This window comes from Microcaecilia unicolor, chromosome 1 (assembly GCF_901765095.1).
Source record: "Microcaecilia unicolor chromosome 1, aMicUni1.1, whole genome shotgun sequence".
In the NCBI taxonomy this organism is placed as follows: Eukaryota; Metazoa; Chordata; class Amphibia; order Gymnophiona; family Siphonopidae; genus Microcaecilia; species Microcaecilia unicolor.
In genome coordinates this window covers 480,300,337-480,325,230 of record NC_044031.1, presented here as the reverse complement: position 1 = coordinate 480,325,230, position 24,894 = coordinate 480,300,337, and the positions used below count along the sequence as shown (strand labels likewise).

Genomic DNA, 24,894 nt, shown 5'->3' with positions numbered 1-24,894 from the left:
TTCACCTTTACTGTTAAGCATAACTAGTGAGGTAATTCAATTTGTTGATGATGCAAAGTTATTCAAAGTTGTTAAATCTCAAGTATATTGTAAAAGATTGCAAGAGGACCTTACGAGACTGGGAGACTGAGCATCCAAATTGCAGATGAAATTTAGGGGTACGTTTACTAAGGTGTATTAGCATTTTTAACCCACCTGTAAATTTAAGGTGCATTAAACGCTAACATGCCTATACATTTCTATGGGTGCATTAGCGTTTAACGCGCATACACCATTTATGCGTGTAAAAAATGCTAACACGCCCATAGCGTCACTTAGGAAACTTAGCCCTTAATGTGATCAAGCACAAAGTGATGCATTTGGGAAAGGGGAACCTGAACTATAGCCTCGTGATGCAAGGTTCCATATTAGGAGCCACCTTCCAGGAAAAAGATCTGGATTTCATCTTTGATAATACCCTCTGCTCATTGTGCAGCAGTGGCAGGATAAGAAAGCAAATAGAATGTTAGGAATTATTAGAAAAGGAATGGAAAATAAAAATGAGAATGTTATGATGCCTTTGTATCGCTCTATGGTGCAACTGCACCTCGAATACTGTGTGCAAATCTGGTCACTACATCTCAAAAAAGATATAGCGGAATTAGAAAATGCACAGAGAAGGGCGACAATTATGATAAATGGGATGGGACAACTTCTCTATGAGGAAAGGCTAAAGTGGTTAGGGATCTTCAGCTTGGAGAAGAGACGGCTGAGGGGAGATATGATAGAAGTATATAAAATACTGGCTGGCTGATGCATAAAAGTCCCTGTAAAGCACTGCATCCTATTTCCACCTTGGTAAAATTAACAGAGGTGGAAATAGCTAGCAATGCTGAAAATAAAATCACATGCAAATGAGCTGCTCACAAAAACAGTGAGCAGCTCGGTAGGGAAATAGCCCGCACATGCATACAGCAGCCACCCGCTAAGCTGTACATGCACAGGACAGCTAATCATTAAGCATGGCTGCTCTGCACATGCTCAGAACAGCGTGTGCTGCGAGCATGTAGTTTTTTTTTTTTTTGCACCACAAGCTTCATTGCAACCCACGACAGCCAGAGTAGTGCTGAATAGCAAAAGAAAATAATAATAAATGGAAAAATACCTTTGGCCTTTCCTGAGAGTCCAGATCTTGTGCCACTGTTTTTTACCTGATTGGGTTCTGGACTGAAGGATTTTGTGTTAAGGGGACCATACGAGGTTGTAGTATATTGCTTTTTAACATTATATCATTCTTCATAATACTGCCGCATGTGGTCAGTTATTTCTTGCGACCCCTGATGCAGGCGCTGGGCACCAAAACATGGACCGTGTCGGGTCCATTTAAGAATTGTTTCATCAACGTATACCATTAAAGACTTGATCCCTTTTCTTTGGAGGCCCTTGATGCTTTTTGTTGTGTTTGTTGGCTTTTGCTGTGCTTTGCTCCCTCTCTCTGTTATATTTCTATTCTCTCCATGTCCACTATCTATCGTCTTCCATCTCTGTACCTCTATGTTCCTCCATGTTCAGTATCTCCCTTTCTCTGTGATCCTATATTTCCCTGTGCAGCTTCTCCACTCTCATGATCCCCAGTGCCAATATATCTCTATCCTCTATGACCCTACCCCATCCAACTTCTCTCCCTCTCACTTCCTCCACTTTCCAGCTTCTGGTTTGCTTGCTTATTACCTGCCTGCCTGCCTACCCACCAGCCCTCCCTTTCTCCCTCCTGCTGTAGGTTCAGTATTTGATCCCCTTTTTCTTTATCTCCTTGGTCTGGTATGGCTATTTCCATTCCCTCCCTGCTTGTGCCATTCCAGCAATTCTCTCCCTTCCCTACTGCTCCCCTCCTCCTCTTCCTCCCACATCCAGCAGCTCTCTCTCTTCCATCCAGATCCCCTCCTCCTCTTCCTCCCATATCCAGCAGCTCTCTCTCTTCCATCCAGATCCCCTCCTCCTCTTCCTCCCATATCCAGCAGCTCTCCCTTCCATCCAGTCCCCTCCTCCTCTTTCTCCCATGTCCAGCTGCTCTCCCTTCCCTCCAGCTCCCCTTCCTCCCATGTCCAGCTGCTCTCTCCCTTCCCTCCAGCCCCCCTTCCTCCCATGTCCAACAGCTCTCTCCCTTCCCTCCAGCCCCTTTCTCCTATGTCCAGCAGCTCTCTCCCTTCCATCCAGTTCCCTCCTCCTCTTTCTCCAATATCCAGCAGCTCTCCCTTCCATCCAGTCCCCTCCTCCTCTTTCTCCCATGTCCAGCTGCTCTCTCCCTTCCCTCCAGCTCCCCTTCCTCCCATGTCCAGCTGCTCTCTCCCTTCCCTCCAGCCCCCCTTCCTCCCATGTCCAACAGCTCTCTCCCTTCCCTCCAGCCCCTTTCTCCTATGTCCAGCAGCTCTCTCCCTTCCATCCAGTTCCCTCCTCCTCTTTCTCCCACATCCAGCAGCTCTCTCCCTTCCCTCCAGCCCTCCTAAACTCAGCAGCTCTCTCCTTTCCATCCAGATCCCCTCCTCCTCTTCCTCCCACATCCAGCATCTCTCTCTTCCCTCCAGTCCCCTTCCTCCCACAAGTACAGCAGCATTTCCCCTTCCCTCCAGCCCCCCTCCTCCCCCCACAAGTCCTGCCTTCCCCCAATCTAGCCTTCCTTCCCTCCTTGTGTCCCGCCCTCACGGAAGTTACATCAGACAAAGGCAGGACACAGGGAGGGAAGGAGGGCCGAAGGGAGGCCTTCTGCTGCCTACAGCGCTGCTTTCACGGAGGTGAGACTGCGATTTCAATGCAGGGGGCAGACGGTCGACGACGGAGGGCGGGTGGGACTGCGGCGCCGGGCCCCCCTTGGAGGCCCGGGGAATTTTGTCCCCCCTACCCCCCCCCCTCTTGGTGGCTATGGCTACGCCCCTGGTATATACTATGTAAACCGCTTTGAATGTAGTTGCAAAAACCACAGAAAGGTGGTATATCAAGTCCCCTTCCCTTTCCCCTTCAGTCTGTCCCAGTATGGCAACTCTTAGGTTCACACTCTGTCTGTTACAAGGAGAAACCCCTTTTTGTAGCTGCAACATTTTTAGGATAACCTCCAAGAATGAGTTATAAGGAATAACTCTCATCCTGAAAATCTTATTTCTTAGCAAGAAGATAATAAATATAAATAAATCAAAACATAGAAAAGAAAATAAGATGATACATTTTTTATTGGACTAACAATACATTTTTTGATAGCCCAATAAAAAAAGGTATCATCTTATTTTCTTTTCTATGTTTTGATTTATTTCTATTTATTACTTTTAAAAGTGGACTAACACGGCTGCCACACCACTTTTAGCAAGAAGAAAAACAGTGTATGAACACACATGCTCTAACATTAGCCATTTACTTTTATTGTATCTGGAAGGCGAAAAGAAGCCATCGAAGTGAAACCGTTTCTCAGTTATGCATCTTCTAGACAAATCCCATAAAGAAACTAGTTTCTTTGGACATCATAAAACTTGAGGGTCTGCTAATTATGTCTGAATTGGTCAGTAAATAGATAGCACATAAATGTAATGGATTACTAGTACATTAATTTAGAAAGGCTTCAGGTGCAACACTAACTGTGAACAGTATGGCCTGCACAGGATTTACCAAAATCTTGCAAATGAGTAAAATATATATCAATTTAACAGGGACATTGTACCTATCATTAAGAGCATTCTGGTGCATCAGCTGTAGAGTAGCTGCAACACTATATTTTTAAATATAGAATATGCACATTGGGCCTGATATTCTAAGAAAAGGTGAGCTCCTAAATGTGTGCCCTATTTTCAGCCAAACTTGGGAGATATGATATAGGTCTATAAACTAAAGAGTGGAGTTGAACGAGTAGATGTGAAGCGTCTGTTCACGCTTTCCAAAAATACTAGGTCTAGGGGGGCATGCGATGAAGCTACAATGTAGTAAATTTAAAACGAATCGGAGAAAACTTTCTTCACTCAATGTGTAATTAAACTCTGGAATTCGTTCCCAGAGAATGTGGTAAAGGCGGTTAGCTTAGCGGAGTTTAAAAAAGGTTTGGACGGCTTCCTAAAGGAAAAGTCCATAGACCGTTATTAAATGGACTGGGGAAAATCCACTATCTCTGGAATAAGCCGGGTAGTTGTGAGCTGGATTGGCCACTGTTGGAAACAGGATGCTGAGCTCGATGGACCTTTGGTCTTTCCCAGTATGGCAATACTTATGTACTTATGACTAAGTTTTCAGGTGAATTTTTCTTCTTAATTTAGGAGCTTAAAAGTGTTCTGATTGTGGTGGTGGTCAGCGTCTTTTAAGCCACTGACAACCATGCAGAAAATTAATGCCGTGCACCAGCATTGACTATCTGGAGTCAGGTAGCAACCCGGAAGTTATGCGGCTGCTGACCCATATTCAGTGCCAGCGCTCTCATAGCTAAGTGGGCAAAGATAGGACTGCCTTTTGTATGCTCCTATCTGCTCTTTTAACTATATAGGCCCTGGTACTGACTGTGGCTGGTTCCCACGTAACTGCCAGCCATTTCCCAACTCTGTGCATGGACTGTCCTAGCGCTACCAGAATATCATCAGCTAGCTTTCTCAGTGTGGTTTAAGCTTCTTCTGCCTGCTTAAACTACGCTGAATATTGACCACTGTGCATATAAACTTAGGCCTGACATTCATATGCCTAGATGTGTGAGCCTGATTTAAGAGCCTCATGCTGAAAATCAGTGCTAAGCTCCTAAGCTTTTTTCCCCCACCCTAAATGTACCTATGTTACATAAGTACATAAGTATTGCCATACTGGGAAAGACCAAAGGTCCATCAAGCCCAGCATCCTGTTTCCAACAGTGGCCAATCCAGATCACAAATACCTGGCAAAATCCCAAAAAGTACAAAACATTTTATACTGCTTATCCCAGAAATAGTGGATTTTCCCCAAGTCCATTTAATAACAGTCTATGGACTTTTCCTTTAGGAAGCCGGTCAAACCTTTTTTTAAACTCCGCTAAGCTAACTGCCTTTACCACATTCTCTGGCAATGAATTCCAGAGTTTAATTACACGTTGAGTGAAGAAATATTTTCTCCAATTCGTTTTAAATTTACTACATTGTAGCTTCATCGCATGCCCCCTAGTCCTAGTATTTTTGGAAAGCGTGAACAGACGCTTCACATCTACCCGTTCAACCATTTTTTATGCCACTGTCCACAGAAAAGCAGATCTTTTTAGATAAATAAGACTTCAAAATTTGCATCTTCTGCACAAATAAACCTTCAGAAACTAATAGAGTAGCCCTTTTGGTCACATTCTCCTGAGAGGGTTCTAAAAATGTAGTCAGATCTAATTAGGGGAGTTCAACACATCAAACTTCCCCTCTGGTTTAGCTGACAATGCATTTTGGCAAATAATAGAGATGATTCATTACGAAAGCATCAATAAAAAGTTGCAACACATACCAAAATGGCTGTGGGCCAAGTGTTTCACTTGCCGCAAGGCCATTTCTTAAAAAAAAAAAAAATACAACCTTTTACCCACTGTGATAAAAGGGGGGGGGGGGGCCTCAGTGAACATCAAAAACCAACCCCTTAAAGTCTTATAAGTGTTTGTAACTGGGACAGGAATAGGAAGAACCTGAGATAACCCAACACTCAAAGCAACTGAAGAAATGACTTCCTGCAAGCCAGAGTCACCAGAAAATAAAACAATGTCCAGAACAGAAAAGTTGAATATTTCTTGCTGAATTGTGGGTTATGGGGGTGTAGTAGAACCCTCCGATGAAAGAGAAATGTTTGATAAGGGTGAAGTACTCACACTTGCAGATGATAAAACAGTCGGTGTAGCTTGCAGATGGAAATCCATGGGTCCCTTAACCACAACCGGAACCAGAGCACTCTTACATAGTAACATAGTAATATAGTAGATGACGGCAGAAAAAGACCTGCACGGTCCATCCAGTCTGCCCAACAAGACAAACTCATATGTGCTAGCTTTTGTGTATACCTTACCTTGATTTGTACCTGTCCTTTTCAGGGCACAGACCATACAAGTCTGCCCAGCACTATCCCCGCCTCCCAACCAACAGCCCCGCCTCCCACCACCCCTCTTCTTCACAATTTTGCACTTCCCCATAATAGGAGCGGAGCAGAGTGCACGCTCCACGCTCCGAATGGTCTCCAAAGGGGTGGAACCTGCCCCTTTGGTCACTCTCCTTCAGGCACATGCTCACGGCCACATCCTGCGGAGCAAGATGCTCTTTAAAGACGGTATAGGTGGCCTCACTCTGATGTCAGCAGCAAGCCAGGCACTCACTCCACTGCCAGCGGCAAGCATGGATCCTCCAAGCAACCCTCCATAGAAATATATGTTAAGCAATTCTGCCTTATCATTACCAGTTTCTATGTATTCCTCCCAGTTCATCTTTGAGTCTCATAATGTCACCTTTACACTTCCTCCTAATACTAACATATCTAAAAAAAAAATGTCGTCTCCCCATTTTACCATATTTGCTATTTTTTCTTCTGTTTGCATCTTTGCTTTTCTGACTACTTTACCAGCTTTTCCAGATTTTGTCACCTGTCTTCCTCTTTCTGCGATCTCTTGAAGTTTATGAAGGCTAACCTCTTTTTCGTTACCGTTTCAGCTATCACTTTTGAGAACCAAAGTTTCTTACTTGCATTTGCTTTCCTTACAAAAAAAAGGTTTGTTGTCCTTACAATAGTTCCTTTCAGTTTTGCCCACTGCTTTCCTACTTCTTCCAGATGTTCCCATCCATACAACAATTCCTTGAGGTAATCCCCCATCTGAACAAAGCTAGTGTTTTGAAAGTCTTCCCTCAGAGATGTGACCACGGCAAAACCATTGCTTTATTTTCAGTTTGGTTGGGCTTTTCTCCAGGTTTTCAGACACTTCAGCTCGTTTCACAGATTTATTTTAATTAAAATGTAATGCACACTAATAGACTTAATTGTGTTAATTTGTAGGTTAACTCATGTTAAATTGATTTAGCATGCACCAAACTTTTGAAGGACACTAACAAACCAAACTCACACTAACAAATTCACATCCCTAGTTCCTTTCCCTCTGAAGGCTTCACTCCGTTCATGGGGTACAGATAAATTTTAGCACTCACAACTATTGAAGGCAATGGAGAGTGTGGTGGCTGTTCCAGCCATTCATTAATCCCTATAGCTTGTTCCAGGCCTCTACCTTCCTCCTATGTGGCATGGCAGACAAAACAAGCAGGCCAGGTGATTAACTTGATTCAAACTCTCTTTCCTCAGCATTTTGCATTCCACAGGACTAGGGACACGCCTATGTCCCCTATCCATCTTCTCCTTCCTCTCCCACCTTGGAAGCTGAAAGGAGGCCTACAAGATGGAATGTTCTCCTCTTCTCTGTTTTATATGAAGGAAGGCAAATAAGACCCTTCATTGTGTCAGCTCTCCTGGTAGGGTTGCTATCTACTGTCCCTACAAAACAATTACACCCCTAATATTCTTCCTGCTTGTGTTTACATTCTTTTCTACCATGTAGTATCCTTTATCCAAAAACATAATGCATCCTAGGTCATGCCCTATGTAGGGACTCAAAGTCAAATATACCACCTTCATATCATATTTATCATTGCCCTGACAAACACATTGGTGACCAGAGTTTTCAGAAAATGGGTGAAGTAGCACTTTAATGATGCTCTTTACATATCATAATATAACATAACAGACATGGGAGTGGTACAGGAAAGGAAGGAAGAATCATGGGTCCTCTTAGGAAGAGAAAATGGCTTCCATTTACAGAACTCCAACATAAGCCAATGAAATGGATAGGGATTTAGTTCAGGCTTTCATAATACTCTAGTGAAGAGGTAGGTGTTGCCTGTGGGAGAACAGAAGCTGCCAGATGCCGATTGGATTATCACAGAAAAGGATGAAGGAAGATATGGACTTACCTGATACCTGATAAGCGAACCCACAAGGGAGGAGAAGATGCTAGATCTGATACGTTCACGTGGGTACAGTGTGTTTCTAATGGCACAGATTGGTTGTCTGTGCACATGTGACCAGTAATGATTCTGTGATTTCTTAAAGAGCAAATGCAGAAGTGGATCACACACAGATCACAGTCCTGATGTTAATAAGGGCCAATTTTTGTATTAAAAAAAGAGAGGCACTGAGAGGGTAGGACAATGATTCCCAAACCTGTGCTGGTGGAACCCCAGCCAATCAGATTATCAGGATATCCACAATGAATATGCATGAGATAGATTTGCATACCAAAGAGGCAGTGTATAGAAATTGATCTTATGCAGACACCATTACTGAGTGATCATTTGACTTTTCATCCTGCAATGGCAGACGGATTTGGTCCCCTGAAGAAGCCAAGCGAAACATGGTCCATGTAGAGACCAAGTAACTACATTCCATGGTTGCTCTGTCATTTAGACACCCAGTCTCGTAAGGACCTCTTGTAATTTTTCACAATCCTCCTGCGATTTAACGACTTTGAATAACTTTGTGTCATCAGCAAATTTAATTACCTCACTAGTTACTCCCATCTCTAGGTAATTTATAAATATGTTAAAAAGCAGCGGTCCCAGCACAGACCCCTGGGAACCCCAATAACTACCCTTCTCCATTGAGAATACTGACCATTTAACCCTACTCTCTGTTTTCTATCTTTTAACCAGTTTTTAATCCACAATAGAACACTACCTCCTATCCCATGACTCTCCAATTTCCTCTGGAGTCTTTCATGAGGTACTTTGTCAAACGCCTTCTGAAAATCCAGATACACAATATCCACCGGCTCACCTTTATCCACATGTTTGTTCACCCCTTCAAAGAAATGTAGTAGATTGATGAGGCAAGATTTCTCTTCACTAAATCCATGTTGACTTTGTCTCATTAATCCATGCTTTTGAATATGCTCTGTAATTTTGTTCTTTACAATAGTACTAGCTCTAGTCTGGCAGCTCTTGTTCTGTCTTGGAGTAACAAGGACACCTGAAAGGAGATAATTATCTTGGCATGGCAGGAAATGATCATATAGCTAGGATCTGGCTTGCAAATGATGCATTATCCTCTCATACTAAAGATGTGTCCCCAGGAGAGAAGGATTAGGACTGTAATAGTTGTCAACTTGGACATTAGGAATGTATAACTGGGTGGGTGATGAGTATGAGGATTGTTTAGTATCTTGCCTACTTGGTGTGAAAGTAGTAAACCTCATACACCATCAAGAGAATGCTTGGGAAGGCACTGGCTGTCCTGGTGCATGTGGGTATCAATGATATAGAAAGGTGCAGGATGGAGGTTCTAGAGCCTAATTTTGGGATAATAGCCTGGTCCAGGGCCGTATTTCATCAAAATGTTATTGAAGTGATTTTTTGGCGCTTAAAGAAGAATAAAACGACCTGTTTCCTGGGGTCATAGAAGATTTTTATTTTATTTATTTATTTGTAGCATTTGTATCCCACATTTTCCCACCAATTTGCAGGCTCAATGTGGCTTACATTTGCCGTAATGGCGGTTGCCATTTCTGGGTAGCAGAGTTACAAAGGCATTGCATTAAGGTGCATACATACATGGTAAAGAAGAAAACGTTATGGTATAGTACAGTATATAAGTTCCTGAGTGATAGATAGGATTATAATATACATTAGGTTCTACATTAGATAAAACATTTCATTAGGACAATGAGTTTTCCTTTTAGTGAGTGCTCAAGAAATTTGAGTTTTTATTATCTGAAGAACCTATTTCCAGGTACTGCAGGCAGAAGGTTTGTTTTGCTGCAGCCTCGGAAAATGAACCCACTTATCTTCTACCTCTTATATATCTGCAAGTTTAATTATTACCTGAAACGAAATGGTTATAGTTAGCCATGCCCCTCTTCCCTTCTCCCCCCTCCCAATTTTCCTAGGGAGCCCACTTTTGGAAATTACACAGGGTGCTGATATCCCTAGTGCAACTCTAAATGCAGTGAGGGGTCAGTTAATAAGAGTCAGCACCTGAGCAGTCTGCAGACTTCAGTGGTATGGCAGCCCAACATTAGCAAAAATCAGCATGCTCACAGACTCTGCGGCACTCTGAACCCCTTTCCCACATGGGCTTCCTATTACCATAGAAAGGTCTGTTAGGGCATCCTTGTTCAGACGTCCTGTGCTGATTTTTGCTGATTAATTGTTTGGGGAGGAGGGTGGGATCAGACAACCAGGCTCCATTTCTGCTTGGGGCCTTCTGCACCGCAGAGGCTTCATTGGTGGAATTTATACCACTAGCTCAAGAAATTTGTGATAACAGTCATTCACTTCCAGTGAAAGTCCAGTTCAATGGACTTACCGACCCAATTCATCCATTAAGACCAGGCATGGAGTCATTACACTAATATATAACAATGCATTGTTTCTGGTCCCTACCAGCCATAGTAATAATATTAATTGCTTTTATTAACTGGCGTAGCTTATTTTCCCCCTTTCAGTTACACTTTTCTTTGAAAAACTTTGTGGGGTACAGTAAATGTAAGAACAGTTATATTGATTGGTCAGTAAATATCGAAAATAAAGTATGTGGTCTGCCGTGCTGTAATTCTGAGACTGGTACAGAAAATGCTCAGAGCACATTCTGTATACTTCAAACTTTGTTGAATTTTGTGAAACTGGGCGTTGAAGTATATTGGTTGGGGTGAAGAAGAGTGTCTGCCATTGTCACTGTGTGTTTACGAGTAGAGTATCTGACCCTTGGAATTCAGAGTCCAGCCAATTTATACCACAAAGCAAGTGCATTGTCAAGGATGAAGGTGACAGGTCACAAGATGGAGTAGTGTTCACGAGCGCATTTCGAGCTTTTACTTTCTTCAGTCTTTGTTTTGCAGTCTCCTTGGTTTTACAGTATTCTTTGGTTTCCATAGAGACACTTCTGTCCTCTCTACAGAACACTGCTGTGGTGCACCCTAGGCCTAAGAGCTTTATTTACACATTGTCAGCCTTCATGGAAAAAATGATCATAATCCCTTCCTTCTACAACATTAATTTTTACTAACCATATAGAAGCAGTTGTTATAAGTGTCTTACGTAATGACACCAGGTCCAGAGAGCATTATCTAGAAATACTGAGCATGCTGGCAGCAGGGGCATAGACAGACTTCGGCGGGAGGTGGGTCCAGAGCCCGAGGTGAGGGGGCACATTTTAGCCACTGCCCCTCCCCGTCCCTTTTGAGCCCCCTTCCCCAGCCGCCAACTGTCCCCCGCCACCGTCAGGTACCTTTGCTGGCAGGGGTCCCCAACCCCCGCCAGCCGAAGTCCCCTTCAGCGCCGGTCTCCGAGTTCGGCGCATTCGCTGATCTGGATTCTGTTTCTGTGAGTCCTGACGTCCTGCACGTTCCTACGACGTCAGGACTCACAGAAACAGAATCCAGATCAGCAACGCGCCGGAGACGGCACTCAAGAGGAATTCAGCTGGCAGGGGTTGGGGACCCCCGCCAGCAAAGCTACTGATGGCGACGGCGGGAGAGGGGGTCGAATGTGGTGGGGTTGTGGGGGGGTGAAAACAGGGGCCCAGGGCTAAATCTGCGGGGGCCCATGCCCCCGTGGCCCCACCTAGCTAAGCCCCTGGCTGGCAGTAAGTTTGATGTGAAGAAGTGTACTGTAAATGTAGGAATTTCTACCTTAGGGTTCTGCTTTAAGGATGCTCACAGTGACATCTACAGGCTTTAGTTTCAAGTTTTTATTAGTCTTGATATACTGTTCTCAGGGAGCCTATCACAGCGGTTTACAAAGTAAAATGAAAAAGAGATAGGAACTACATTTTAAGACTAATAAACTTCCGCTTTACTATAACATCACCGGAGTTCCCCCTGTGTCCTGTATTATAATTAGGGGAGGAGACCAGTTTTGGAGGGAACTTGTCAGGGCAAAACCTGTACACAGCTCAGATAAGTTCAGGCTCACCCTGGTCAGAGTTGCTGGGGAAGCTGTAGTTATTTTTGTGAAAGTTGATCATGATGTACAGCCTGTAAGTAACTATCTTTGTCTTTTGCTTCTGCCTCTCTGGCTGCTCATTCTCCTCAGGACTGGCCTAATATATCCTAGGTAGCATTTTTGATTTCTGTTACTACCTGCAGCTTACCAAAATAGAAAAAAAAATTCCAAAAAAAATTCCATTCAACTATCCATCCCCAATACCAGGTAGAACTGGAACTAGGTAGGTGGGCAATTATGGATATCTATACCAGCTTGGCATATTATTGGTTCACACCAGTACTATTAATCATAGCGCCTGTTCATGAAAAACGTATTGCAAAGGAGTGTATTTGTCCTTTTCTGTGGAATTACATATATGTGACAGAGTCTATTCTGTCACCACGGCCTCACAGGAAAGTGAGGGAAAAGGTAAGGGAGGGAACCCTAACCATAGAATTAAACCCTGAGAAGAGAGCCAGGGAAATGACAAGGGAGGAGCCCACCTGCAGGCATTGGTCACCTCAGCAACTACAGAGGGTAGAGTCTGGGAGGCATCTACAGCCCTATAAAAAGGGAAAGCCAGAACAGAGCTAGGTCTTCATCTTTGGGAAGGCTGAAGGGAACAGACCTGCAAAGCAGAGTATTCAAAACAAAGGACTGTCCCTCCCAATAATTCAGTGCTATTTAACTGGCCAGGAATGGCTGGGCAGTTAAATAGCGCTTAATTGGCTATCCATGAATATTCAGTGGGAGATAGCTGGTTATCTCCTGCTGAATATTCCTGGTGCACAAAATGTCACCCCCTCCCCCTCTTTTTTAAGGTGGATCAGCGTGTCTTGGGGTGCCAGTTTGAGTAAAGAGTGGATTTCCAGTGACACAATAAAATACAAATCATTTGTGAATAGGAAAGGACTTGAGCACATACCTGAAAATGTCAAACTCAAATGAATGGTGAAAGTATGACCCATTTCTGTTGAACAACTTAGATAGCTTCCATCTAATATTACGATTCAGTCAGGAGAACAGCTTTCTTTTGAAAAATCTTGACTCTGGTCCTGGGGAACTGAGAAACTGAGTTTGATTCCCACTTCAGGTACAGGCAGCTCCTTGTGACTCTGGGCAAGTCACTTAACCCTCCATTGCCCCAGGTACAAATAAGTACCTGAATATACTATGTAAACCGCATTGAGCCTGCCATGAGTAGGAAAGTGCGGGGTACAAATGTAACAAAAAAATGTTGGGGTTCATTCTTGACACCCAGTTATCAATGGAATCACAAATAAACTACTTGAATAAGAAGGTATTCTTGAAGCTAAGTCAGTTAAGAACAATTAGATCAGCCTTTTTTCCAGAACATTTTCGATCGATAGTGCAAGCAATTACGTTATCACAACTTGATCACTGCAATGCTCTGTATGCTGGCATAAGAATAGGTTTGGCCAGCAGAATACAACTAATACAGAACACTGCAGCAAAAATTATTTATGGCTGCTCTCGATTCGATAACGTGACACCTTTGCTAAAAAAAAATCACAATGGTTGCCATTGAGTGTTCGGGTGGAATTTAAAGTTGCTTGTGTTATTTAGAATATTACAAGGGAATTGTCCTGTTTTCCTCACACAACTAATAGCTTAACAAATATTCAAGATGAACTCTCTTTTCATTCAATGTTATTATTAGGCTTTCCATCAACCAAAGGAGTCCATTATAAAAAAATCTTTGATAGCTCATTTACATACCAGGCTAGTAAAATTTGGAACTCAAAACTAGAGCAAATTCGAATCATCCCAGCATACTTATCCTATATAATAAAACGCACCTCCAACATTCAGAAGCTGACTGCATGGCTGAGGCATTCCTGCTCTCTGTATCCATCTCCTGAATTGACATCACGTACTTCCAGGTTCGTCACAAGCAGAAGTGACCAACCACATGAGGTTTCTCGGCTTCAGAATGTTGGAGGTGCATTCTATTAAATAGGATTGGTCAGTTCCTTGAAGCACAGCCAGAGCTCAGCGTCCTGCACAGTAACGCTCAGACACCAGAGAGAGAGGGGGGGACCTGACACCAGAGAGGGGGGGAGGTATCTCTGTCACACACACTCTCTCTCTCACACACACACACACTCTCTCTCTCTCTCTCTCACAGTCAATGTCTTTCTCTCACTCTCACACACTCTATGTCTCACACTATATCACATTCACTCTCTATGTGTCACACAGTCACTCACACACTCTCTTGGTCTCATACACTCAGTCTCACAAAGAGCCTGTGTCTCACACATACTCTCTCGCACACACTGTGTCTCACATACGCACTTGCACACACTCTCATTCTCATACACACACTCTCTCTCTCTCACAGACACACTCACACCCTGACTCACTCTCTCTCTCTCACACACACACACACTCGCACCAGGGGCGTAGCCAGACAGCCAATTTTGGGTGGGCCTGAGCCCAAAATGGATGGTCACACAATTCAGCCCCTCCTGCCCCTCTGCTCTTCTCTCTCCTCTCCACATTCTGCCTGGTGAAAACTGAGCATGTGCAGACGGGCTGGTGTGTGGTGCCAGCTGCCGTTTGGAAGAGCATTGGCTGCCTGAGGAGCAGGAAATCGTCAGCTGGTGGGATTTGGGGATACCCACCAGCCACAGCAAGAGTGCCACAATTTTGGGTGGGCCTGAGTACAAATTGGGTGGGCCACAGCCCACCCAGGCCCACCTGTAGCTACGCCACTGACTCGCACATTCACTCTCTCACACACAGTCACTCTCACATACACTCTCTCAAGCATACATACTCCGAGGAAAACCTTGCTAGCGCCCATTTCATTTGTGTCAGAAACAGGCCTTTTTTACTAGTTATTTCATAAAGCGCTAAAAACGTTTCTTTTTGAAAGATATCTGAGTGATTAATATTCATTTTGCATTCTGTAAACAGTTGTATGTTATCAATTTTATTCTGTAAACCTTTTAATACTATTGTGCTAAGTGGTAGAACAAGGTTTTGTGCTTTGAACGGTTTCCTTTGACCATTTTTGAAAGAAAAAGTATCCAAGTGAAAAACAGAGAAAATCAAGCCATTGGGATGGAGGAGGGGCAAGGATTTTTAGTAGACTGGTTCCCCAGACATCCCAGAAGAGCAATGGGGCACTGCAGTGGACTTCAAATAAATGCTCCCAGGTACACATCTCACCGTTGCTCCCTTATCTTGTCTGCTGAGCCCCCCCAAACCCATCCAAAACCCACTGCCCCCAACTGTACACCGCTACAATAGCCCTTATAGGTGAAAGGGGCACCTATATATGTCAGAAAAATTGTAAGCCACATTGAGCCTGCAAATAGGTGGGAAAATGTGGGATACAAATGCAACAAATAAATAAATATATATATGGGGTCAGTAGGGTTTAGGTGAGTTTGGGAGGGCTCACATTTTCCAGCACAAGTGTAATAGGTAGGGGGGGCGGGGGTATAGGCCTCGGTCCATCTGTCTACAGTGTACTGCACTCACTACTAGACTTCTCCAGGGACCTGCATGCTGCTCTAATGGACTTGGCTATAACATCTGAGGCTGGCATAGAGATTTGTAAATAATGTTTTTCATCACATTTTTGGGTGGTGGGAGGATGTCAGTGACCATTGGGGGGGTAAGGGGAGGTCATCTCTGATTCCCTTCAGTGGTCATCTGGTCATTTAGGGCACCTTTTTGTACCTTAGTCGTTCTAAAAACAGTTCTAGCTCAAAACATCTTAGTTTTAGTCCTGGACAGTTTGGTTTTGTTCCATTCTGGTTGAAAAATGTCCAAGTATTAGGAACACCCAAATCCTGCCCTTAACATATCTCCAACATGCCCCCTTGAGATTTGAATGCCCTGCAGATGAATAGCATAGAAAAATGTCTGGAAAATGGGTTTCAAAAATATTGATTTGGATGTTTGGAGAGAAAAATGTCCAAATGCTGCCTTATGCCACTTTTTAGATGGTTTTCTCTTTCAAATATGCCTCCATTATATTCAAATCTCTTCATGAATATTCATTGTGGATATCCTGAAAACCTGATGGGACTAGTGGTGCCTTAAGGACTGGGTTGAGAAGCACTGGCTCACAGTATCATGTAAATTAAGCATGTGAGAGGAGCCTAGCTTATACTCTGTCCACATGTAGACTCCCCTTGCATTTATGCGCCAACCCCCGGATTCTATAAAGGGCACAGATCCCAGATCGGCACTTTAAATAATTAGTTAATGGGCTCCAATGATTTAATTATTTTTTCAGACTTGGTTTGATTGGTAACTGAGGTTACCTGTGTCCTGCTCTTAATATCTTCCTGATAAACTATTGACTCCTTTATCCTATTTCACCCCCCTTTTTTTATTCTATCCTATTAAGACAAAAAATAAAAACCCTGTCCTTTCACTTGCAGAGGGTCTGACCTCTATAAGTTCCTTATCTGTCTCCATCCTATTACCTATATTGCAATGTGATTTTATATTTTTATGCTGGAATTGTTTTAAAGGTGTTTTCATTGGAACTGTGTTTTAACCTGTGACTTAATCCAGTCAATGGGTGGCGGTAAGTGCTCTCCCCCCCCCCCAAAAAAGGCCATATGGTAAGTGGTTCACTTACCACATGGCCATTTCTTTTTGAATAAAAAAGACAACCTTTTACCCACTGCGGTAAAAGGGGGCCTCAGCGTACGTCAAAAACACTCGCTGACACTACTGCAGGTCCACTTTTACTGCAGTTTAGTAAAAGGACCCCTTAGTCATTTTCCTGTGTAGCGGAAGGACCACAACCAAGGTCTTGTAGCTATTGAATCACTCATCTCCGGCTTCTCCCAATCAGGATTAACATCACTGATGGTTAGAGGAGGAAAAGGTGAAAACTGCCTCTTAGATGGGTCACACTTCTTGATTAAATGGAGCACTTTCTGCTCACGTTCACCACTCGCACAAATATTTGATAACTCATAAACATTATAACTTTACTGAGCTTTGAGCAGTGAATTGACTTTATTGATGGAGGTAATATAGTATGCCGTGGTAGGTGCTGAGGAGTAACTGAAGGAAGACTTGGCTTTTTATTAAATCTTAGCTACCTGGCAGAGATTTTTTTTTTTCTTTTTTGACTTTCCGTTGCTTCATTGGGCTGTTACCTGTAGAAAGATAAAGAAAACACAGATTACTTTGTAAGTCTGCTCTGCTGCTGCCTACATTTCTGTCTGTCATACTATGGAGCCACAAGGCTAAAATATTACATCTAGAAATAATTTTTCACCAAGCCCAGATGTAGCACCTTGAGGATTCTACTCATTATTTTCCAATTGGAGTCCACTGGGGTTGAACAATTTCCTTTCATATTTCTTTTGCCCACACTTGTTCCATGTCTCTGGTGACAGGCTCTGGAACGTTTGCTTTGGCTAGTGCACTGGGCACAAACATGCTCGATAAAGAACTACAATGCTCAGTAATAGATATTTTGCAAAACACATTACCCAACAGAATCATTAAAGCTACATCTGGTGCAACAGAATTGCTGAAAATTCACAGTTCAAAATCTGTTCTTTACTATGCTGACAGAAACCAAGGGCCCCTTTTAACAAGCTGCGGCAAAAGGGGACCAGCGCTGGTGTCGGCGCATGTTTTACGCTAGCAAAAGGGAAGGTCTCGCTTTCCTGCAGGAAATGGCCGGGTGGCAAGTAAAGCACTTACTGCGTGACCATTTCGAGAGGGGGGGGGGCCCTTACCATCACCCATTGAGGTGGCGGTAAGGGCTCTCATGCCAACCTGGCGGTAACCCTGCAGCGCACGGCACTGCCCGATTACCCGACGGCATGGTAAAGGTGGGAAGTACCGCCGGGCTGCTGTGGTAGCCTGGCGGTATTTCTGTCATAGTGAGCGGTAAACTATTGTTGGGCTTACCGCCGCTTAGTAAAAGGAGCCCCAAGCTCGGCACGACTAAATGTACTTTGCATTCTTAGCTTTTTTTGTATGTCAGATGCAGAGCAAATTCTGGTCTCTGAAAAAAGGATTGTGCAATAATGACCAATACAGAGACGCCTGTAAGTAGGCCAGCTCAGAACGTCGGGCCTGAACAGTCTGCCACTTATTTCCTTACAAAGGGATGGCTTTCTGATTTATTTCTCCTTCACTGAAATAATGTACCGTTTTATTTAACACATCAAAATAATTCCAGCCTTTGAGTTTAATCCATTTGAGTAAACGTTTTGTAAGCCCCAGTACTGTGTAGAAACATGTGCTACATCCTTTTTTTGGGAGGTTTAAACATGAGAACATATTACCTATCTTGCTATCTATGCATCATCAGTTTCACAGGTTTATGGCAGAACTTCCAAAATCATTCTGAATGGAAGATGGGTGGCCAGATACATGCAGGAAACCTGCACTGAACGCTGTGGCTGGTAGGTAGACTTACATTTCCAAGGGTAAAGGCTTCCTTGTTTTCTGCCTGCCTTTTTTTGTATTTCTTCTTCAGACAGCAGACACTCACAATAGTGATTATTAGCATGACAACAAATATAGTTACAGAGGAAGAAACCGCTATTATGATAGTGTCATGAGTAGATCCTTTCTTCTCACACGTTGCCCCTGTATACCACCAATCTTCACCTACTGGACATCTACAAAAGCGGAGAAAGAGCATATGAAGAGAAATGAAATTACTTTCACTGAAGCAGAAGGTACTTGGACTGCAATTTATTTTCTTGATTTTTTTTCTTTCTTACATATCGATTCCTCTCGTCCTGAAGAGTAAGACAGGCAGTTTTCAAACTGTCTACACTGGCATGGGTAGCTTTCAACCTGTAGACTTTGTACCAGCTTTGAAGGTGAAAGTATGTGTTTGCTTTTGGATTTAAAACTGGTTATGAGTGCAGAGGGTCATTTGCATCAGCTTATCCTGGGTCATTTTTATTTATTTTATTTTATTTCTTTATTAGGATTTATTTACCGCCTTTTTGAAGGAATTCACTCAAGGCGGTGTATGGTTTTGGCATTAAAAACACGATGCATACCCTGCTAATTCATCCAGCCCCAAACTGGGGAGTTGACACAATTCAACCTGACCCTGCTCCCTCTCCCCTTTGATACTTTAAAAAAACCCCTCTTTCTCTTGTGTCTAGTGGCATCCCCACCTCTGACATGACCAGCACAAAACCTTCCTCCTCTTGACAGACCCAGCACCCCTTCCTCCCTCCTGACTTTAAAAGGCCCTGATGTCTAATGGCAGTTACAACTGCTTAAAGGGAGGTGTGAGTTTGTGCATGTTAGTGGCACAGCCATGGGGTGAGGGGGGGGGGGCCCACTTTGGGCTCAGATCCTCTTCAAACTTCTGGCACCAGATGCATGGCTGGCGGGGATGCTGGAGCCCTGCCAGCTGAAAAGATTTGACGCTGGAGCCCCCACCTGTGCTGCCTGAGCAGCAGGAAGTCAGCAGAGTGCTCCAGTCACTGATGCTGGCACTTCTGAGCATGCTCAGCTGCCACCGCTACCGCCACATTGTGCCTTTGTTGGGAGGAATGCTCAAGCCCTACCAGCCGTAGAGATTTGCTGCTGGAGCCCCCACCTATGCTGCCTGAACAGCGAGGAAGCCAGCGAGTGATCTAGCCTCCGCAGGGGCCTATTGGATAGTGGAGTTCAGTGAGGGGTACACTAACATTAACAATAAATTTATATTTAACCACATACCTTTCAGTTCAATGTGGATCACACAATAAAGAAGACTGGACATGTCCAGGAATAACAAAATATAATCTAATAGAGACAAAATATCCCTAAACTACATATTCTATTCAGCATCATTTAACACAAATTTTTTAAATGTTTTGATCTAGGAGATTTTGGACATCAAGAGATCTTCAATAGCCTTGTCCAAGCGAACCACTTAATATGAAAAAAGAGTGTCTATTAATTTAGTTCTTCTCATATTTTTTTAGAGAAGAAAAGGTAAAAAGTTCTAATGTTCTGATAACTCTAGATTTACTTGTAAAAACAAGATGGTTCATTAAGTAACATGGGGATAAACTGTATATAATTTTGTACACAAGACAAGAACATTTAAACAGGACCCTGGCTTGCAGAGGAAGCCAATGAAGCTTCATATAACAGCAGGATATATACTGTCAAACTTTTGTAAAGAGAAGATTAAACATTCTGTATAGTGAGAGGTTTCTTCAATATCTGTTTGGAAGCTCCCAAATAAACAATATTATAATAATCAAACAAACTCAAAATTAAAGCCTGGACGATAAGCTGGAAATGATCTTGATCGAAATATTTCTGACCCTGTTGGGTAATGCAAATTACCCAACAGAAAGATCGATCTTTGTGTAAGAGTGTTAATTTGCATCTCTAATGATAATTTATTATCCAACCATACCCCAAAAATCTTAATAGATGGAGAAAACTGATTCTGAATCTTATTTATCATAATACTTTTTTCATCCAAATCAGAACTGCGGCTGATTAACATAAATTTTGTTTTGTCTGAATTTAATTTGAGAAGTGTTCTATTTCATTTAAGATATTTTGCAATAACTAAGTGTGAGGCGACTGAAGAAGTGATGGGAGCCATAACCGTGATATCATCAGCATAGCTGAAAAGGTAGACTCCCAACTAGGGTAGAAGAACAGCATGGAGGCTACACCGAGGGTGTTTGGGCTTACTAGGTGGAGGGATTGAGTGGAGATAGGTTTGAGAGAATTAGTGGAATGTGTATTGGTGCTGGATGGTCTTTGGTGGTGAGAAGTTTGAGGGGTATATTAAAGATGGGAAGTTTGAGATGTGAGGCATTAGTGCACGGGAAAGCCAAGCAGTGTTGTATGTTGGGGATGGATGGCTTTATTAGGTCAGAGAGATCAGTAATAAGTGCATTAGGGGTGGGGGCAGGGGCTGAGTGGGGAGTGCTATAGGCGTTGGATGGCTGATTGTTTGGAGGAGCTATAATGATGTAGAAAGCCACAATTTCGTAGGTAAAAATAGTGTGTATTACTTTCCCTATTGACTTTAATGCAAATGAGATAAACAACAGAGACAAAATAAACATAAAAGGGGGGGGGGGGGGAGTTAATACCATGAGCTATCACGAAGGTGGGCTGTTTTACCACAAGTCATGCTATTTTAGTACAGGGTCCCATTTTATGCAATGAGACCCTGTGCTAAAATAGCACAACTTGTAGTAAAATAATCTGTTTTCGTGGTAGCCCACATTGATAACTTTCCCCCAAAATGACATAACACAAAATGAATTTTTTTCCATGACCCCCTCAACACCCCCTTCTCTTCACACAGGCCTCTGAACTTTGCGGCTTTCACTATTTTGGGATTGCAACAGGATCCTCCTCCTGTGCTTCAAGGACTCAGTGGTGATTTGATATCAGACAACTGAAATCACTAATCTCCAATTTATACACACCTAGAAAGGAGCTACTACCAGTGGCGTAGGAAGGGGGGGGGGGCGGTGGGACGGTCCGCCCCGGGTGCATGCCGCTGGGGGGTGTCGGCGCCTCGCTGGTTCCTTGCTCTCTCTGCCCCGGAACAGGTTACTTCCTGTTCCAGGGCAGAGAGAGCAGGGAACCAGCGAGGCGTCGACACCCCCCAGGGGCGTGCACTCGGCAGATTGGCTCTCCCGCCCGCCCCTCACCACCTTCCAGGTATGTTCTCGGGGGGGGGAGGGTTGCGCTCCGGAGGGGGGAGGGTGCGCCGCGGCGACCCGCCCCGGGTGTCAGCTGCCCTCTTGACGCCACTGGCTACTACTACTACTATCATTTCTATAGTGCTACTAGATGTATGCAGCGCTGTATACTAAACATTGAAGAGACAGTCCCTGCTTGATAGATCTTACAATCTAATCAAGACAGACAAACAGGACAAATAATGGATAAGGGAATTACTTAAGTTGGGAATGATAAAACAGACATGAGTACTGAATAAGTGAATAGGAGTTAAAAGCAGCTTCAAAAAGGTGGGCTTTTAGCCTAGATGGCCAGAGATGGAGCTTGACGTACTGACTCAGGAAGTCTATTCCAGGCATACAGTGTAGCAAGACAAAAGGAACAGAGTCTGGATTTGGCAGTGGAGGAGAAAGTTACAGATAAGAAAGATTTATCCAATGAATGGAGTTCCCAGGGAGGAGTGTAGGGAGAGATAAGAGTGGAGAGGTACTGAGGAGCTGCAGAGTGAATGCACTTGTAAGTCAGTAAGAGGAGTTTGAACTGTATGCGGAAATGGATAGGGAGCTAATAAATTGACTTGAGAAGAGGGCTAATATGAGCATAGCGACACTGGCGGAATATAAGTCGTGCAGCAGAAGTTTGAACAGATTGAAGGGGAGAGAGATGGCTTAGTGAGAGACCTGTGAGAAGCAAGTTTCAGTAGTCTAAGCATGAGCAAGAGAGTTGGAATAAAGGTTTTGGCTGAAAGTTCCCTTGGTCTGATATTTTGCCATCACTATAAGAGAACTTTGTTTTATTTTGGAGTCATTTGTGCACTGTTATATGAATACATGTTGTTAAGTCTATTTGCTTATTTCAAAACATAACCAGTTACCTGCACACTGGCTGGTTGTTTTTCACAATGCAAATTCCATCATTTGAACAGTAGTTCTCACAGAGGTCTGGTGAACTTGTTACTGGTCTTGTAGTATTAGAGGTAATAGTTGTTCTAGGAGTAGTAGTAGTAGGAGTAGTAGTAGTAATTGGAGGCGTGGGCTGTGTTGTTAGTAGATGTGATATATCTAAAAGAAAACAAACCAATACAATTAACTAGTGCATCTTAATTTAAAACTCAGTGATGTCAATATTCAAAAGCACTTTACAGTGTGCAGCTGACAGCGGGTGTCAGTCACATAAGTACTTTGCTCTTAAAACAGCTGATGCTTAACTTTCAGCCACATAAGTCGCTAAATAGCCAAAGAGGGGGATAATCGAATGGGGGCGCCCATCTCTAAGGACAGCCCCCATAAAGGGACGGGGCAACCCGTATTATCGAAACAAGATGGACGTCCATCTTTCGTTTCGATAATACGGTCGGGGACGCCCAAATCATGAAATTTAGGTTGACCTTAGAGATGTTGCTCAGAGCTGGAAACAAGGAACGAGGAGCAGCAGCAGTCTATTTACTTGCATGGCGGGGCACAGCATCCCTGTCAGCGGGGGCCCGAGCCCACATTTTGGGAGCCAGTTGTTAAAGTAGCCACAGGGGGGCCTACTTAACAACCTGCTCCCAAAATTGTTAAAAACGTAACAAACGGCTCTCACAAGCCGGTAAGAGCCGTCTCCAGCACACTGCTGGCTAAGTTTCTGCACTGTTCCTGTGGTATGGGGCCAGCGCTGTTCGCTTCAGCGCCAGAGCTGTGAGTATTGGGACCTAGAGTGCATCAGCTTCATCTGAAAGCATATGACTGCTGTATTTACTTACCTTCCATTGTTAAAAGAATATAAACATTGTCTCCTTTAATAAAGTCTCTGCTCCGAAGCCTGTCATGGGTTATATAGGCAGTAGTTCCTTTTCCTGGGCCTCTGTGGTACGTTCCATCGACTAATACTCCTACTTTGTCCGGTCTATCCCAGAAACGTAATCCATCTACAAAAATAAGCCATCTCTGTTGTTCTCTAAGTGTTCTTTGGCACTGAGGTTTGCACAAATAGCTACCCATTTATGAAGAGAAATGATCCAGTAAGCTTTATTCAGCATAACAAATACAGGTAATTCAACACAAACCTTTATACTGCCTCATAACCAGTGGCGTACCAAGGGGGGGGTGGTGGGGGCGGTCCGCCCCGGGTGCACGCCGCTGGAGGGTGCCGCGGCGCTCACCTGTCAGCTGAGTTCGCTAACTTCGCTGCAGCTCCCTGTGCCCCAGAACAGGTTACTTCCTGTTCCGGCCGGGGCAGAGGGAGCTGCAGCGAAGTTAGCGAACTCAGCTGACAGGCGCGCGCCGCGGCACCCCCCCACAGCGGCGTGCACCCGGGGGGGGGGGGGGTGTCATTTTGCCAGGGGGGGCCGCTCTGCACTCAGGGGGGGGGGCGCATCGGCTATCCGCCCCGGGTGTCATGCAGGCTAGGATCGCCACTGCTCATAACAGCTATTTAAACAGGCTTTATATATGAGCAATATTAGTGCTGAACACTAGAGTTAATTTAATATGTTTCTGATAAAGCCATAGTAAAGATCTAAACTGGCACCAAATGATTAAAAACAAGAATTGGTTCATCTGGCAAAATAAGAATATAAGTATAGTAAAATATAACTATAGCAAAAATTTGATGGGCTAAAGCATGATGCAGTTATAAGGAGAAATACATAGGGGGTCTTTTACTAAGGCACGCTCACGTTTTTAGTGCGCTGTAAAAATAGGTGCGAGCTAAACGTTAGAGACGCCAATGCATTCCTATGGGCATCTCTAATGTTTAATGGGATAGAGAGATAAACATCACAGAAAGTAGACTCCTTCTATAAGGATACTTACGAGAACAGATTAGGATGTCCTCAGTTTATATAAGCTCGGTGTTCATATTATGTAAGTATGCTGTTGAATTGTCTATAATCAGTTAGTTTATAATCACATACAAAGCACATGCAAACACAATGATTGAGAAATGGTAAGTGCTCAGACCATGGGTGAGAAGTCAGGATCCAAGCAGTAGCATAAAAGGTTACTAGCCAGCTTGGTATGAAGAGAAAGAGTGGGAATGTTGACCACGGATACCAAAGACTGGAACAATGTACATAAGTACAAAAGTATTGCCATACTGGGAAAGACCAAAGGTCCATTGAACCCAGCCTCCTGTTTCCAACAGTGGCCAATCCAGGTCACAAATACCCGGCAAGATCCCAAAAATGTACAAAACATTTTATACTGCTTATCCCAGAAATAGTGGATTTTCCCCAAGTCCATTTAATAACGGCCTATGGACTTTT

The 24,894-nt window shown here is 43.6% G+C and overlaps 1 protein-coding gene across 1 annotated transcript in view; it reads right to left on the bottom strand.

Moving 5' to 3' along the window:
* Positions 1-16,997: 16,997 nt before the first annotated feature.
* MEP1B (meprin A subunit beta) overlaps positions 16,998-24,894 on the bottom strand; it is a 103,255-nt gene continuing 95,358 nt past the window's right edge. Inside the window, exons 12-15 of the mRNA XM_030190134.1 lie at positions 23,392-23,556; positions 22,522-22,708; positions 18,391-18,595; positions 16,998-17,110 (exon numbers count right to left, since the gene is read on the bottom strand). Of these exons, the coding sequence (XP_030045994.1) occupies positions 17,096-17,110; positions 18,391-18,595; positions 22,522-22,708; positions 23,392-23,556 (572 nt within the window). The 3' untranslated portion in view covers positions 16,998-17,095. The remainder of the gene's footprint in view (positions 17,111-18,390; positions 18,596-22,521; positions 22,709-23,391; positions 23,557-24,894) is intronic.